This window comes from Chionomys nivalis, chromosome 8 (genome assembly GCF_950005125.1).
Source record: "Chionomys nivalis chromosome 8, mChiNiv1.1, whole genome shotgun sequence".
Classification (NCBI taxonomy): Eukaryota; Metazoa; Chordata; class Mammalia; order Rodentia; family Cricetidae; genus Chionomys; species Chionomys nivalis.
This window is the reverse complement of record NC_080093.1, coordinates 66,246,750-66,262,297: the sequence shown is the minus strand read 5'-3', so window position 1 is coordinate 66,262,297 and position 15,548 is coordinate 66,246,750. Positions and strand designations below refer to the sequence as shown.

The following is a 15,548-nucleotide window of genomic DNA, read 5'->3' as shown; positions in this document are numbered from 1 at the left end:
TTGTTGGGGATGAGAGTCTCTGTAGGCTAGACCCTGTAGACCAGCCTGAGGTTTACTCCAGTGTTTTGTAAGCCAGGTTCCAGCCACTGCAATGTGGTATAGGGATGGGGGGTATAAAGGTAGGGAGACATGTCACTTGGCCTGTTTCTGAGCTATGTGACATTGGACTCGTGACCTGACCACTCAGCCTCAGTTCACTTGTCTTTGCAATGAGGATAGTAGCAACCACCTCGTGGGGATTAATGTGATCAGTGAATATATATGAGCCAAATAGCTCAGAGAGGTTTGCAGTGTGTATAGGTTCTTGGTGATGGCAAAGAGTAGAAAAAGGTCAACTCACATGCCAGCCCTGAGGGCATGGAGCAGTCCTCAGACCCAGGCATCAGATTAGGGAGACCAGAGAGGCGTGAGTGAGGGTACCTAGGCCATGAGCATAGTTGCAGGTTAGTTCCAGAATGGCAGGAGACTTGCAGCTGGGCCTGGTGGGTCACTGGGATCCAAGGCATTGAAAAAGGAAACCCATCTATTCTCTTCAAGCAAGGGAGAGTTCAGATGGAATTTAATTTGGGGTGATTTCTGGTAGGAGGGGAGGGTGGGGGCAAGGGGGAGGCCAGAGGTCTGAGGATCATATGGCTGTCGTCATGGTCCAGGCAGGAGACAGTGGCAGCCTGAACTGCTGTGATAACCGTGTGCCAGGGAATCCAAGTCTGCCTTATGGCTTGGCTTTTCATCTGTCTTCATCCACTCTTATGTCTGGGGACTGTTTCCTCTGGCCGAGCCTGCATCCAGGTGCTGGTGAAGTCATGGTAATCCTGCCAATGGTGGCTGTGCACTCCTGAGACTCTGCAGACCGTTAGTTAGTCATGTCTATGCCCCAGGGTCTCTCCCAACATCTCTGTAAGGCCAGCAAGATAGGTCAAGACTCAAGTCAGTCTGAGGTCACAGGACAATTGTCTGCATGTGTACAAATCAATCCCTAAGGAGCTAAGTATTCGAGAGGGCAAATCTGCATCTCCAGACAGCTGTGTGCTGGTGCGGCTAGGACATGGGGCATGGGGAGAATTACAGATTGAACTTCTGGGATGTTTTATGTAAAGAAGGTGATATTTTTAGGGCTTGGTAACACACACACACCCACACACACCACAGACACACATGCTGACACGCTCATTCACTCACTCTGCCCGCAGACATGCTCTCTCTCCGTCGGTTCTCATGGCTATTTCTGGCCCAGTGCTCTGGGTTTCTGCCTTGAGTCAGCAGTTCTGAGCTGCTTTGCCTGGTTTCTGCGGCGGCACTGCTCACGGGAGGGGGCGGGAGAGGGGAGTGCAGTGTGCCGGGCTGTGTTGATAGCTGGTGGGGCTTGGAAAGGAATCTACCTCAGGGTGAACAGGCTGCCTTGTCTTTGCTCTCACTGGAGACTTGGGGCTTCTGGATTGGCTGTTTACTGTGCCTTTCTATCCCGAGTGGCTTCCTCGCAGCCCCTAAGAATTCCTAGAGCCGGGCAGGTGATCATGCTCAGCCTGTTTTTCCAGTCTGGCTGGGGAAACCAGCCTTGCATCCATCCCGGCAGTATCCAGTCTCATCTGTTTACACCCTAATGTTTTCCTTAAAAGGCCTTTTATTCCTAATACAAAGTAGTCTCACAGACCAGGAGGCATCAGCGCCAGAGAAACTCAGAGGAGCCAGACACACAGCAGACATACTAAAACTCTCTTGAGAACCCAGACCTTCTTAGCGTGCCTATGAAACTTTCCGTTCTTTCTGTAAAAGGCTACCAAGGAGAAAGATGGCCAGCACTGGTTGCCTGTTTGATCCTAGACAGAAGCAATCACCTGGCCCAGGTGAGTCCATTGGCACAGAGAGAAACTTGACTTTATTTCTAACTAGGAGCCTGGACTTTGGAGGGTGGGGTTTTACTGAGCCAAACGCCCATCTTGGGACATCATGTTTGTTTGTCATTTGTGATCAGATGGGTAAAGTTAGTTCTAGCAAGGGTGTCTGGCAAAGCCTGAAGAAGATTGTTACCTGAGAGAAGCTGCTTAAGATGAATCCGCTGAAGCAATCAGATTCTACCCTCAGGAGTTAGGGAAATGTCTGAAACTTTACTTTGAAAAAGGAAGTGAAAAGACCGCCAGAGACTCAGTTTAACACACTCTAGAGCAGTGGTCCTCAGCCTTCCTAACGCTGTGACCCTTTGATAAGGTTCCTCATTTGGTGACCCCCAACCATAAAATTATTTTGTAGCTTCTTCACAACTGTAAATTTTGCTACTGCTATGAGTTGTAATGTAAGCATCTGATATGCAGGATATATGATATGCGACCCCTGTGGGCCCACAGGTTGAGAACCACTGCTGTGGCTTTTGCTGATGTCCATCTGTTAGTGCTGACAGTGGATGGAGATTTGGACCGTGTCTTTCTGCTGGTGTCAGAGCTGCCTGTCCCTTACTTTATCCTGACTTTTGCTGTGCACGTAGGTGATTTTTTACAGTTTCCTGGAAGTCTTTGGTTCTTTCATGCTCCTGTCTTCTCTCTGAAGCTGCCTTTGGTCGTCACCCTAGCCAGGTTCCACTCTTCACACAAGGCCTGCTTGTGCCAGTTGCTTTTTCTCAGGGACATTGGTAAGCTTTGAATCTTTGGCTAGGCTTTCTTCTGTGTACTTCACAACATAATGTCTCTTGGGCCAGCCTGTGGCTCTGCCTTGTGGTCGGTGGCATTGAGCATCTCCCTGACAGTCAGCAAGAGGCTAATAGAAAGACTGAGTAGTTGAGAAGTGATCATGTTTATTAGGGGCTTTGCAGACAAAAATGTGGTCCTGGTGGTACCCTTTGCTTCCTTGTATCTAACCTTGTTGCCATGGAGACATGGTGGCGCAACTAGTCAAACATCATCCCTTGTTGCTATGGAGACATGACAGGTGGGGCTCTCAGTAGAGGATGGAGCAACCAGACCTACCTCCCTAGGAAACTTCCTAGTTTTCTGATGTTGGTTTCCAGGGGGCAGCTCAGTAGCTCCTGGTGTGCCTGCTGAATACCGGATTGGTGGTAGACTATTGTAGAAGCCATTGTCCACCGTATACATTCAGTTCCCTGTAGAGGACATAGGAGAGACTATGTCAGTGATGTCATAACAAGAAAAGCTCTTCTCCCATGGAATGTTTTTTTTTGTTACTATTTAAATTTTTTACATATTAATTGTATATGTTGGTGTGTGTGGCATGCATGCATGCGCTGTGTATGTGTGTGTTCATGTGTGTGTGGGGTGGGTCTGAGGCTGATCTTGAGTGTCTTCCCCAGTTCCTCTCCACCTGTTGTATTGAGACTGAAACTCCAATGAGCTAAGAGCTCACCATTTGGGCTAGTTTGTTGGATGTTGCAGGTTGTGCTAAAAGAAACAGAACCTTGCCTAGCCTGTTCTGTAGCTGTGTTTACATCCTTAGCATTCTCTGGGCTCTTCTGTGATCTGACCTACTTTCCTTTCCCACGTGCTTGGGCAATTAGCAGCTCAGGGGTCCACAGCACGGCTGGGTAGGGAATGCTGTTAGGACAGATGTAGTCTTCCACTTAGGTTTATTTCTCAAAGTGTCAGAGGTACTTCAAACAGTCTTTGAAAACAAACAAATAATGTTTGAGACAGGGCCTCCTATAGTCCAGACTGGCCTTGAACGTGATGTGCAGATGAAGCTGATGTTGAATTCCTAATCCTTACTCCTCTACCACATGTGAGTGCTGAGATGATAGGCACTGGATAGCCTGACTTAGCTGTCTTTTTTAAAAAAATTATTTATTTTGGGCATGTTGGTGCACAGCTTTAATCCCCACATTTGGGAGGCAGAGGCAGGTGGATCCCTGAGTTCTAGATCAGCCTGATCTACAAAGCAAGTTCTAAGAGAGCCAGGGCTACACAGAGAAACCCTATCTTGAAAAACAAATAGGGGCTGGAGAGATGGTTCAGAGGTTAAGAGCATTGCCTGCTCTTCCAAAGGTCCTGAGTTCAATTCTCAGCAATCACATGGTGGCTCACAACCATCTGTGATGGGGTCTGGTGCCCTCTTCTGGTCTGCAGGCATATACACAGAATATTGTATACATAATAAATAAATAAATATTAAAAAAAGAAAAACAAACAAATATATTTGTATGTATACATACATGTATATGTGTGATATATAAATATATACATATATAAACACACACATCTGTTATTTTATATGTATGTGTGTCTGCCTGAGTCTGTGTACCACATGTGTGCAGGAGCCCAAGGAAGCCAATAGAGCACCAGATTTCCTAGAACTGTAGTTATAATTGGTTGTGAGCTGCCATGTGGATGTTAGGAATTAAACCCTAGTCTTCTGCACAAGTAGAAGGACCACCAAGCCGTCTCTCTAGCCCTAACGGGGTCCCAGACCCTTGCTGTGGACTGTGGAGCCTGGATCACATGGTTCATCTTGCGATTACAGATCTTTGTCTGGCTTACTGACAATTAGTAACGTGAGAATGAATTATCTGAATTACTATACATAGACCAGGCCTATAATATTGCAGGGGTGTTAGTACACAGTAGATTGCTAATTATTTTAGAAATGACAGAGGCATTTCCTGGTTTATCTGGCTTTCTAGACTCTCGTGGGACATCAGTAGGCTAGGTGGCAGTGAAGCCTGCCTATGTGGGTTTGGCTTACCTTCAGGGCCTTGGTCGCTGCATGTGGATAAGGGTCAAAGCCCTGTGCAAGGGCTGTTTGAGGTCGGCACTTATCAGTGTTTGAAAGTGATTGGCAGGGCTGGAGAGATGGCTTAGTGGTTAAGAGCATTACCTGTTCTTCCAAAGGTCCTGGGTTCAATTCCCAGCAACCACATGGTGGCTCACAGCCATCTGTAATGAGGTCTGGTGCCCTCTTCTGGCTTGCAGACATACATGCAAACAGACTATTGTATACATAATAAATAAATAAATAAACAAATAAATATATTTAGAAAAAAAAAGAAAGTGATGTGTCCTAGAGGGGAGATGCTCTGCTGTTCTTCAGAGGGAGGCCAGGATGGAGACTGTACCTGTGTCAGGGTGGGAAGGATGGGAGGAATAGCCAGCATGTGAAAGTCAGGAAAGCAGAGTGCTGAGTCACGTGTGCATTTTCTGAATAACTGAAGGTACAGGGAAGGACTAGGAACTCCACTGCAGCCTCGGCATTGACCTGGGCCTGGCCTGGGCCTCGGTGCATGCTTGAATAAATGAGGGAACAAGTGACTGGGAGACTGTCTGTGGCGTTTTAATGCTTCTTGGTAAGCCCTGGTGAATTTCCTACCATGCAAAAACATACGGATCTGTGATTTGACCTTGTGTGATTTGGGGAAGATGAGGGAGGTAGGAAGGGGAACAGGAGTAGAGTATGGAGTCACAGCCATTGAGGGAACTGGACCTGGGTCCAGCCTGTGTCTACAGGCCTCTGGATGCCCGTGTCTAGTCATCGTAGACTGCCGTTGGAGTTTCCTTGTGTGAGTCCAGGCTCTCTGTCGTTGCTGTTTGTGTTACCTATTCTTGGTCCCATCCATGGCTGCTGTAACAAAGGCAACATGGACTCAAGATCAAACAGCTAACATCTTTTTCTCATAGTCCAGGGCGCTGGGTGTCCCAGATCAGGGTGTGCACATGAGCAAACTCTTTGAGGCTTTGTATGGCTTACAAATAGCCGCTTTCTTGCAATATTTTTATGGGGGTGTAGGAGATTACATGACTCTCTTCTTCTAAGGGCACTAATCCCATTATGAGGGGCCCCGTAATGATGTTATCTAACCCTATTTACCTCCCATAGACCCCTTCCTCTGAGTTCCAGTATAACAGGGCTTAGGGCTTCTGAGGGAATTTCAAGAGACACCTGGAGGCCATTGCACAACGTTTTCCCTCCCCATTTCTTCAGCTTTGCATTCCCTGTGGGCTAAATTACCAAAGAATCAAGTTTAGTTCAAATGGCGGGCATGGTCAGCATCAGAAATCAATTACAGGTCTGAGTAGCTCTTCAATAGGGAAGCACACAGCACAAGTTTAGCTGTCAGTAACTTCCAAGGTTCCCAGCGCTCTCTGTTTCTACCATGGTTTGGGGGCATAGTTTTAATATCAGCGAGATGATATTATCCACTATATAATATGTTACTATATTGTAGCTGTGGGGTTGTTAGGAGTCAAACTAGAAGCACTTGACTGTAATGATGCCTTATTGTTATTCTACGCAGGGAAAGGAGGACCTGGTCCCAAGAGTCTATGGATTTTATTTAGCATAATTTCTCCAAAGCCCTTCCAGAATATGTTCATTTTTCTGTGTCAGTACTCACGGGCTGCTTGCCTAGGTATTTGGCTCAAGGGTGGTTAGCCAGTGAGGGGAGAAAGCAGGATTTGAACTCTGGTTTATTTCAAAGGCTTTGGGGCGTTCTGACAGCCCTGTGACTCTGCATGCCTTGCACAAACCAGGTTCTGGTTGTGGTTCTGTCACCCCAGCCCTGGGAGTCCCGGTAAACCAGTCAGACAAGGAGTGGCATAGGGAGGAGTTAATCAATGTGACTGTGTTGGGAAGAACAGATAAAGGGTTCAGTGACTTCAGGTCTGTCTTCCATGTGCTGACAGAAACTTTGATATTTTATAAGGAAAAAAATGAGTGGGCAGAAGTGGGGGGCTGGGTTTGCCTCACTGAGAGAGCCTGTGATCCTGGCCAGGCCAAGAGACCATTATTTCAGTTCTGCTTTTGCCTGAGGGTCTGAAGAAGTTGCTGTCACTGGCATCCCTTGAGGGGGACAGTCTGGCTCCCACGGGGTGCTTCCCTGCCACTCTGAAGGGGACTTTAGGTCCCATGAGGTGATTTCCTCCCCCTTTGAGAGGACAGTCTGAGTCCCATGAGGTGGTTCTCCCATTCCTGATGAACCTCACCACTATATGGACAGTCTCCTCCTTTAGAAGGGGATGTGTTCTGCATGCCACACCACTGCTTGGTGGCCCTTCCTGTTGGTCCTTTGTCGTTAAGGTGTTTACCAGTCAGTCAGCCCAGAATCCAAGGCCACTGTGGAAGAGGGATTTTAGAAGCAGAAAGTTAGAGGCAAAATAAAGCCGTTGAGGGTCAAATGGCGCTAGTGCATGCTGAGCATGACTCATTTTACCACTGTGTAATCTAACTGAAGTCTGTCTGTCACACACTTCTTCTCAGAAGAATCTGCATTAGCTACACACTGTAAGGTTCTTTTGGCTCCTTAACTGCAGAAAGAACCAAAAAGATTTTTTTTTTTTTTTGGTTTTTCGAGATAGGGTTTCTCTGTGGCTTTGGAGCCTGTCCTGGAACTAGCTCTTGTAGACCAGGCTGGTCTCGAACTCACAGAGATCCGCCTACCTCTGCCTCCCAAGTGCTGGGATTAAAGGCGTGCGCCACCACCGCCCGGCAAAAAGATTTTTTTTAAATAAAGATCCCCTTCCCCCTCCCTATGAATATGATTGGATAAATAAGTTGCAGGATCCCTGTCACCAGATGACATCACTGTTGACAATGAGTGATGGCCTCCCTGGGAGGTGCTGCCCTGCTGAGAGTCACCTACCCCACAAGACTGGCATCCTTGTTCGCTATTTTCATTTAAATACAGAAGGAAACCTCGGTGTTTCCTGGACATTTCATGTCACTGATTCCTGGAAGCAGTTTTGATGGGTGTTTTGACACAGGGAAGAAATGTGAGCCAGGGAATTCCGCTGGCCTGGAGCTGCGGAGCTTGTAGCAAGTAGCAAATTCTGTATGTGCTGACCTGTGCCGACATCTTTAGCCACACTTGAGGAAAACAGTATATTGGAGGAAATCTTAAGATGCTTTGGGTAGCTTTATTTTGGTTTTATTGTATGGTTGATTGGTTTTACGTTCATCTCATTATTTTGGGCCATAATGCATATATTTCTTAATAACAACTGCCTTGTAAGCAGAGGAATTATGGGAAAAGTCACATGAGTCTTTCCGCTTTCCCATAATTAGTTGTGTTTGAATTCAGTTGTTCAGGGCTCAGAATGCCAGCCCACCAAATGTGAGGCAGACAGGGGTGAAGGGGGTCCCCAAACCACTTACAGGGAAAGAGAATGTTTTTCAAGTAGCCTCCAGTGAGAAGGTCCAGAGATCAATCAAACGTTCAGAGCTAGAGACCTGGCTGCTTCCCAACAGGCAAATGGGGTCTGGCACTGGGTGTCGCCAGCACCTAAGCCAGCCTGTGTTTCTGGTCAGAGGTGAACCCACAGCCACCTTTCGCCTGTAAATTCTTGTTATATGGAGGTCCTGACTCCGGAGCACAGCCTCCATGGCATAGGGCTTGTCTGTAGAAAATTCTTCTGGTAACCAAAGACCAGACTACAGACCCAGTCCCTGAAGGTGGCCCTATATGCCTCTTTCTCTCCAATTTGCCTCAACCTCCGCAGACTTTGGTCAAACTAAGAAAGTGTACCTGGAGGAAGGCCTGGTCTTGGTGAGCTGGGAGCCAGAAAGCCATGCCAGGTCGCTGCCCCTGGGACAGACTTTGGTTCTTCCCCAGCTGTGCTATCTGAAGAAAGTTCATTCAGGTGTGCAGTCCTCAGTTTCCACTGTAGCCAGTTTTACTGGTTCCTGAAGCCCTCCTCCAGTCTGGGGGTGGGAGCCAGAGCAAGAAGGGACCTGTCCCCAACTCTGTCTGTTGCTAGACAGGGCCTCAAGTTGCCTGTGAGCAGTGCATTTACATCTCAAAAGACACACTACACTAGCAGGCGTTCTGGGCTAGTCCTGGAGGCTGCCGCTTGGTGTGTGAGTAGAGGGAGGGTCTTCGCCTCCTCCCGGCGTTTTCCGGAGCCAATGTCGGAGCTTTGTGAAGATGCGGCGTCTGGCCACTTGGTGGTGGTGACATCATCAAGTCCCAACACACAAGCTGAGCAGGGTCTTTAAGAGGGGAAGATCCTTTCCGATCACGCCAGTGCTTGGGCTCACACTGCCTCCTCTCAGGCAGTTCCACGCACACCGGCCACGCTCACGCGCACACCTAGGCGCGTGCCCGCCAGCTGCACTTGCGCGTGCACACTTCCTCGGTGCTCGCCCCCTGGGCCGGCTCCGGCCTCGAGCCGCAGCTCCTAGTCGCCGCCACCACCACGGATGCCAGCAGCTGCTCCCATCTGCAGTGCAAGCAGCCCCGGCCGCCCGCCGGCCCGCCCCGGGCTGGAGGAACCGCACCAGGACGCTGGCCCTGCCCGCGGCTAGCCTGCACGCCAGGGCTCAGCGAGGATGGGAGGGTCGCAGTCCCTGCAGCCAGCCCCAGCCAGTGACCTGAACCTGGAGGTTTCTGAGGCCATGTAAGTGCAGTGCTCTGCTTCCCGGAGCCCCCCCCCTGGGGTGGGGGGGAGGCTGCCCGGCTTTGTTAATGCTTCTCTCCCCCATGCGGTGCAGTGTGCAGCGTGAAGCCTAGGCTGGCCTGGGTAGCCTTACAAAGCTTTACCTGGTGGCTGCTGTTTGTAGTGTTTTGTGTCCTAGCTGAACTGAGTGTCTTGCAGCCCCAGGAAGCAGAAATAGCCGTCTGGAATTCGGTTTTGGTTGTTCAGCAGCAGGGTGCATGGTGGGGGCTTCTGCGCTATCGGCATCTTTTTCTCTGCACTCACTCCCCCTGGTATTTCCTGCTAGGGAAAGGGAGGCGTCAAGGAGAGAGGGCCTCCTCCTAGGAGAAATATTGTGCATGCTGGCATCTTTCTCCCCTGGGAACAGGTCTGGGTTAGCTATTGGCGTGGCAGGACAGATGGTGTGGAGCTTAGAGTGCGTGCACAGCTGGTCTAGTCCAGGCATCACCCTGTACTCCTGCTAACACTGAGGACAAGGCCGCTTGCTATTATTAGTATAGACAGCCAAACAGCCTTGTCATTGGTGGAGGCTATGCCTGACTATGCATCGATCCATGAATCCGATCTTTTCTCTAAGCCACAGTGCTAATGTGATCACAAGTGGCCTTTATGCCGATATGCGTCTATTACAGTTGCTGTTTCTGTTATGGTTTGCTTCATTGTGAACCCAGGCTTGTTTGGAGGTCGGCCTGCCAGGTCCCAATTCGACAAGTAAGGCTGCTGTCCAAAGTGGGCCTGCCAGTTCACTCCAAGGTCTGCTCCTCTTTTCCAAAGAGGAGACTATTTCTAGAGGCTTGAGGGGTGGGGGTGGCAGATTACTGTGGGTTCTTATAGTTGATATGTATATTAAAAGATAGCAGGGACCAGTATGCTTTGTGGAGTAGGGTTTGGGCCCCATGATGGGTGAGTGGGGGGATTCCACCCTTCACTGGTCTTCATGAGAAGCTGGACCCATGTGGTGATGTCATGCTAGGATAAACCGCGTGGTTTTCCAGGCCCTGCCTTTTGAGCAGCTAGTCACTCCGAGGAGCAGGTGTGGAAGCATCGTTTGTCCTTATCCGTAACTCGAGAATGCAGAATCTTACAGTGGAGGTGTGTTGGCCTTGGGAGTTTTATCATGCGAACCCGCGCCCTGCTGTCCTGTCCATTCAGGGGCGGTTGTTAGGTGACTGGTGGGACTCAAGAGGGGCCCAGTGCAGCCTCAGTTTTCGAAGTCCCTGAACTGGAAATTGGCGAAGGACACCAGCTCTGTCGCTGGCACAGCTGACACCCACCAGAGCACCGGAGTGACCAAAAAGGATAATGCGACTCCAGATTTGAGTGCTCTTCAGCCATCAAGTCCCCTGGTCGCTGCTGTCCCTACCTTCTTTCCTGGTTGAGTTACTGCCTTGTGTTCTGGAAAGCTGAGGGCTGAGTCTGGAGAGTCTCTGTTAGGTAGATGTAGTCCTTTTAGACAACAGGCTTTAAGAGTTTGTCCCAAGGGGACAGTGCCAGTAGAGTAAGACTTGAGGCCCAGTGGCCGCTTTCGGAGGGAAGCTGCTCCTCCAGTGTTTCCATGGTCCACTCAGTCTTGTTTTTATCACGGGAGACTTCAGAAATCTCTCCGGGTACAGTTGTTAAGAGGGTATATTTACTCATTCACGACAGTCCCACCCTCCATTCCCCAGCATATGTGTAATGGGGGAGGCTGTTCCTTTGCAACCCATCTGAGTAATGGGGACGCTTGTTTCCCCTACAGTTGTGCTCTGTCCAACCAGAAAAAAAAAAAAAAAGAAAGGAAAGAAAGAATGAAAACTATGCTAAGAAAGCAGCCCTTCCCTGTACAGACATGGCCTTTTCGTAGTACTTAGTGTGTATGAGAACCCATGCCCACGAATAATACAGAAGCGGCAGAGACGGGCCTCCACTGTGAGATGATGGGTCGGGTGTGCAGGGTGTGCTCCCCGCTGCCAGTCGCAGGCCGTGGCGGCAGGAGTCTAGAGCCAACATTCCTACCTAGGTGAGAGCGGGGTTCACAGGGGACCGCACATAAAGGTGAGAGTGAGAGAGAACTGGGACGTGACCCACGGACTTTCTCTTAGTGTGGGTGCCTGTAGGTGGTTTCCAGTCGACAGGTTTGTCTGTCTTAGAGAGCAGTGGGGCCAGGGTGGGGGAGGGAAACTGGGGAACCCGAAGGCATGTGTGAAACCGAGAGCTAAGGTTTAAGGTAACCCATGCAGTCCCACAGTGGGACACACACTGGCGGAGCTGCAGGATCTCAGGCTCCACCCAGATCCCAATCTCGTTTTTTAACCAGTGCTTATTAAAGATTCCTGCGAGGTTTGGGGTAGAGTTTGAGAAGCTCTGAGCCACTCATATCCCCTCTGTCCAGGTCTTTGTGAAACCCGTGGCTGCTGCTTTAGATGCTCCTCTCTGGGAAGGACTCACGGCAGCAATAACTGCTTCCAAATGGGAAATGGGTTGTGAGGAGGGGGAGACTCCCACCCTGAAGTACTTATTTCTCATCAAAGATGAATGAGGTCTGTTGATGAGCCCCATATTCCTCCTCCTCCTCCAAGGGGAACCCCTGGGGATGTGACTTCCTCTAAGTGAAGCAGCACCAAGCACTTTGTCATCAGTTCCAGGGACTTCCCCAGCTTAGCCCCCTGCCCCCAATCAACCGAGGCACCAGTGCAACCTGAGACAGTGGGCAGGGTTCTCTTACAGGACAGGCTGTTGGCGGACTCTAGAAAACAGGCTGCAAATGTGGGAAGCCATGGGACTCTGGCCCCCAGGAGCCACAGGAGCAAGAAGGAGTGAGGCTGTTACAAAAATTGGCAGAGGAAGGGGTACAGAGGGACAAATGAGGTTTAGGGGCTGTCAAAATGCTCCCACCAAGCCTGCAGACTTGAGTTGGATCCCTAGAGCCTACATGTTGAAGTAGATTTTACTTTGGATATTATTACTGGGCACACTAGGAGTCGTTCCCGCCCCCCCCCCCCCCCCAGTTCCCACACATTGAATAAGCTGCAAGTTATCTGTTGAGTGGCGTGTAAGCTTAAGTCCCAAAGGCTCCTTGTGGGTGTCATCTCTTCTGGCATGATTCCTAGATAGCTGCACCTTGGCTCTATGGCCTTGTGCCCAGATCCACAGGATTCTGGCCCTCCCCCATCTTGGAGGCTTGCTCCTTGGGGGCCCTAAAGGCAGTAACGTTCCAAAGCCTTCCCAGTAACTCCTGGGCTTGCAAGGGGTCATGCGAGCCCCTTCTGCTGGGGTCTTGGGTTGGGGTACCATGTTGCTCAGAGCCTAGGGTTTTAGGTATTGATCCAGTATGAACGACTCGGCAGGCGAGCGTTACATCAAAGTCAGGAGATTATGGGTCAGTGCCTCTCCAAGCTCTGTGTTTCTTTCTACTATCTTACAGTCTGTTTCTGTGACTATATTGTTCGTTGCCTAGGAAACTACATTAGCCTGAAATATGATTGGCTCCTCTTGTCAGATGGATTACTGGAGCCTGGGCAGCACTGCAGGTCAGCAGAGGGTGTGGAGCAATTCCGTCCTTGCTCCTAAAGCTTCACAGGGTGGACTTGGCATTGAGAACCTTTGTCCCTTGAAATCCAATTGTCCACAGGCTCCTGCTTTTGTTTCAGAAAGGGGAGAGACCCATTGAACACAAAGCACCGACTAAGTCAGACCTGCTCTCACACGCCCATCCTGTGTCGGTTGCGCTTGCTCAGATGACTTCGCTTTATTTATATTTGTGAATTCTCTTAGCAGTTGCGTCTGCAGGGCAGGTGGGTGCAGTTTGTCGGTGCCAGACGTGGGAACAGAGCTGGATGAGGCAGACTCCATGCCAGGAGGGAAGAGCTCTTAGCTTCGCTGAGGAGACCCAGATTCAACAGAAACTTTTGTGCACTCTCTGTCTGGTCTTTTTAAAGACAGTGTCTCATGTATTCCAGACTGGCTTCCAATTTGCTACATAGCTGAGGATGACCTTGAATTTTTGATCTTCCTGGCTCTACCTTCATAGTGCTGGGATTACAGGTGTGCACCACCCTGTTTATGGAGTGCTGGGTGTTTGGTCCTTCTGCCTGCTAGGCAAGCGCTCTCCTAACTGAGCTGCATTGCCAATCTCTGCAGGGCTGTTTTGTTTGTTATATAAATATATTAACCTTGTAGGCAAATTTTCTATATAAGGAAACTGAATCCTCTGAGTGGTTAAATCACCATGTTAGAAACTGTTAGGAGTCAGATAGTAAACAGCTCTGCTCCTACAGGGCAAAAGCTGCCATAGATGATATGTAACTTACTGTTCCAATAAAACTTTATTCATAACAAGCAGGCGATGGGTTATAGTTTGCTAATGTCTCATTGTAAAGATGATTGACACAAGGCTCAGACCTGAGTTTCTTGCCTTGCCCTTGGTCCAGGATGTGCTGATGGCTCCCTCATGCACGCCCTTTCCCCTGGGCACCATCCTTGCCCAGCTTCACGTCTCCTCTTGGGTTCCTCATGGAGAGCTCAGGCTTACTGGGTCCAAGAACTTTGACTTCTTTCTCCTCTCGAGCAAGACAGGGCTGTGTCCTGCTGCTCAGAGATTGGGAACCTGCTTAGCCTGAGCACCTCCTGATACAAACAGAAAGAAAGTACTGGAGAGGGTTCTGTGGAGAAGAACCCGTAGAGTTCTTGGTCTCTGCACAGATGGGGTCGGTTGGGGCCTTAGGGAGATGACAAGGACCTGGTGGGGGTTGGGGGCTTGCGGCTTACTCCTGCAGTTGTGAGGCACATCAAGAAGTTCTGCCACTTGTGAGGCAGGCAGGGAGCCTACACCTACCCTGAGTTAGGCTTGGGTCTCCCAGGCTCCAAGGCCATGAGAAATAGCTTCAGTATTTTCACCGCTCATCTTGTGGTGTTTTGTTTTAGCATCAGGCAGACTAAGACAGAAATCCTGGGGTGAACGTCCACACCCACCATTGTGTGCTAGTGCTGTCCACCTTGGAGCTTCTTGTCACCATGACTCACAGAGAACTAAGGGTTTGGGGGCATCTCCAAGGCAGAGAAGATTCCTCATTCACTATTCAGGGCATCTGGGTGCCCTTCCTCCCTGAGTCTGGAGCTCCCAGGTGGTTTTGGAGGACCATGTCCAGTCTTGGCCACTATATGCCTTTTAACCCCACAGATCAGACAGACTCTTTTGTGAGGTATCTGCCCCGTGTGTGCCAGAGCAGATCACAGTCGCTTTGACCAGGCCTCATTGGCTCCTCCCTCTCTGGGCTACCATTATAAACTGCAGAAGGTCGTGTGCGCAATCACAGCTGTCTAGCTACATCTCCTATGGCAGGTACCTTCCTCTCTGCCCCAACTCATTTCCCCTCCCCAGCTTCTTCTAGAAGGAACCTGCTTTCTTTCACTATAATTCTGAATCCTGCTTGCTAACTTGTGTAGCTAACTTCATGTATATTTGGCAATCCAGGTCATGCTGGTCTTTTGGTTTTTAATCTCTCTCTGTCTCTCTCTCTCTCTCTGTCTCTCTCTGTGTGTGTGTGTGTGTCAAAGTGAGTGAAGGTCAGAGGCCAGCTTGTGGGAGTTGGTTCTCTTCTTTCACCCCATGGGGCCTAAGGATCAAGTTTAAGTCATCAGGCTTTGGTGGCAGCATCTTTACTCTGTTTCCAGGCTACAGTAAGTGGGACGCAGAGCAACATAATGAGACAATTACTTCTTGAGCTGGGATGAGCTGTACACATGCCATAGGCCCTTGAGTCCCCCTAGAACCACAGCCCAGCCTGCTCCAGCAAGTCCTCTGTTAGGAGGCATCTTCTGCCACCAACCACTGTCCATCTTGAAATGCAGTTCCTACCTTGTTATCTAGGGAGCTGTTGAGGGATTCAGGGATGCACAGGCAGCTCTCAAATCTATGCCCCTCCCCACCAAATCGCCCATGAGAAGAATATGGAACTCCAAATGAACAGGGGCTACTCAGTGACACTCTACAAGGCAAGGAACACTTTTAGACTCTTCCTCTCCTAGCTGATTTTTTCTTTCTTTTTGACTTGAACATAAGCCTAGATCTGGCCCTGTGCCTCGCATTGCCTCGACTCGGTCCCCTGCCATGCCTCATCCCAACCCAATGCACACATCTTGCATTCCTATTGCTTGAGCGAAGCTCAGTGCTGACCGACTTCCCTGGCCCTACAAGCCCCTTCA

At 49.6% G+C, this 15,548-nt stretch overlaps 1 protein-coding gene across 5 annotated transcripts in view; it reads left to right on the top strand.

Annotated features, from left to right (window-relative positions):
- Tacc2 (transforming acidic coiled-coil containing protein 2) overlaps window positions 1-15,548 on the top strand; it is a 112,553-nt gene that overhangs the window by 34,008 nt on the left and 62,997 nt on the right. For 4 of the 5 annotated variants that reach the window (XM_057779557.1, XM_057779556.1, XM_057779555.1 and 1 more), the window contains exon 1: window positions 8,909-9,326. The exons of the other annotated variant lie outside the window; for it this stretch is intronic. In XM_057779557.1, the coding sequence (XP_057635540.1) occupies window positions 9,259-9,326 (68 nt within the window). In that variant the 5' untranslated portion in view covers window positions 8,909-9,258. Of the gene's footprint in view, window positions 1-8,908; window positions 9,327-15,548 lie in introns of those variants that run through there. 5 annotated transcript variants of the gene reach the window in all.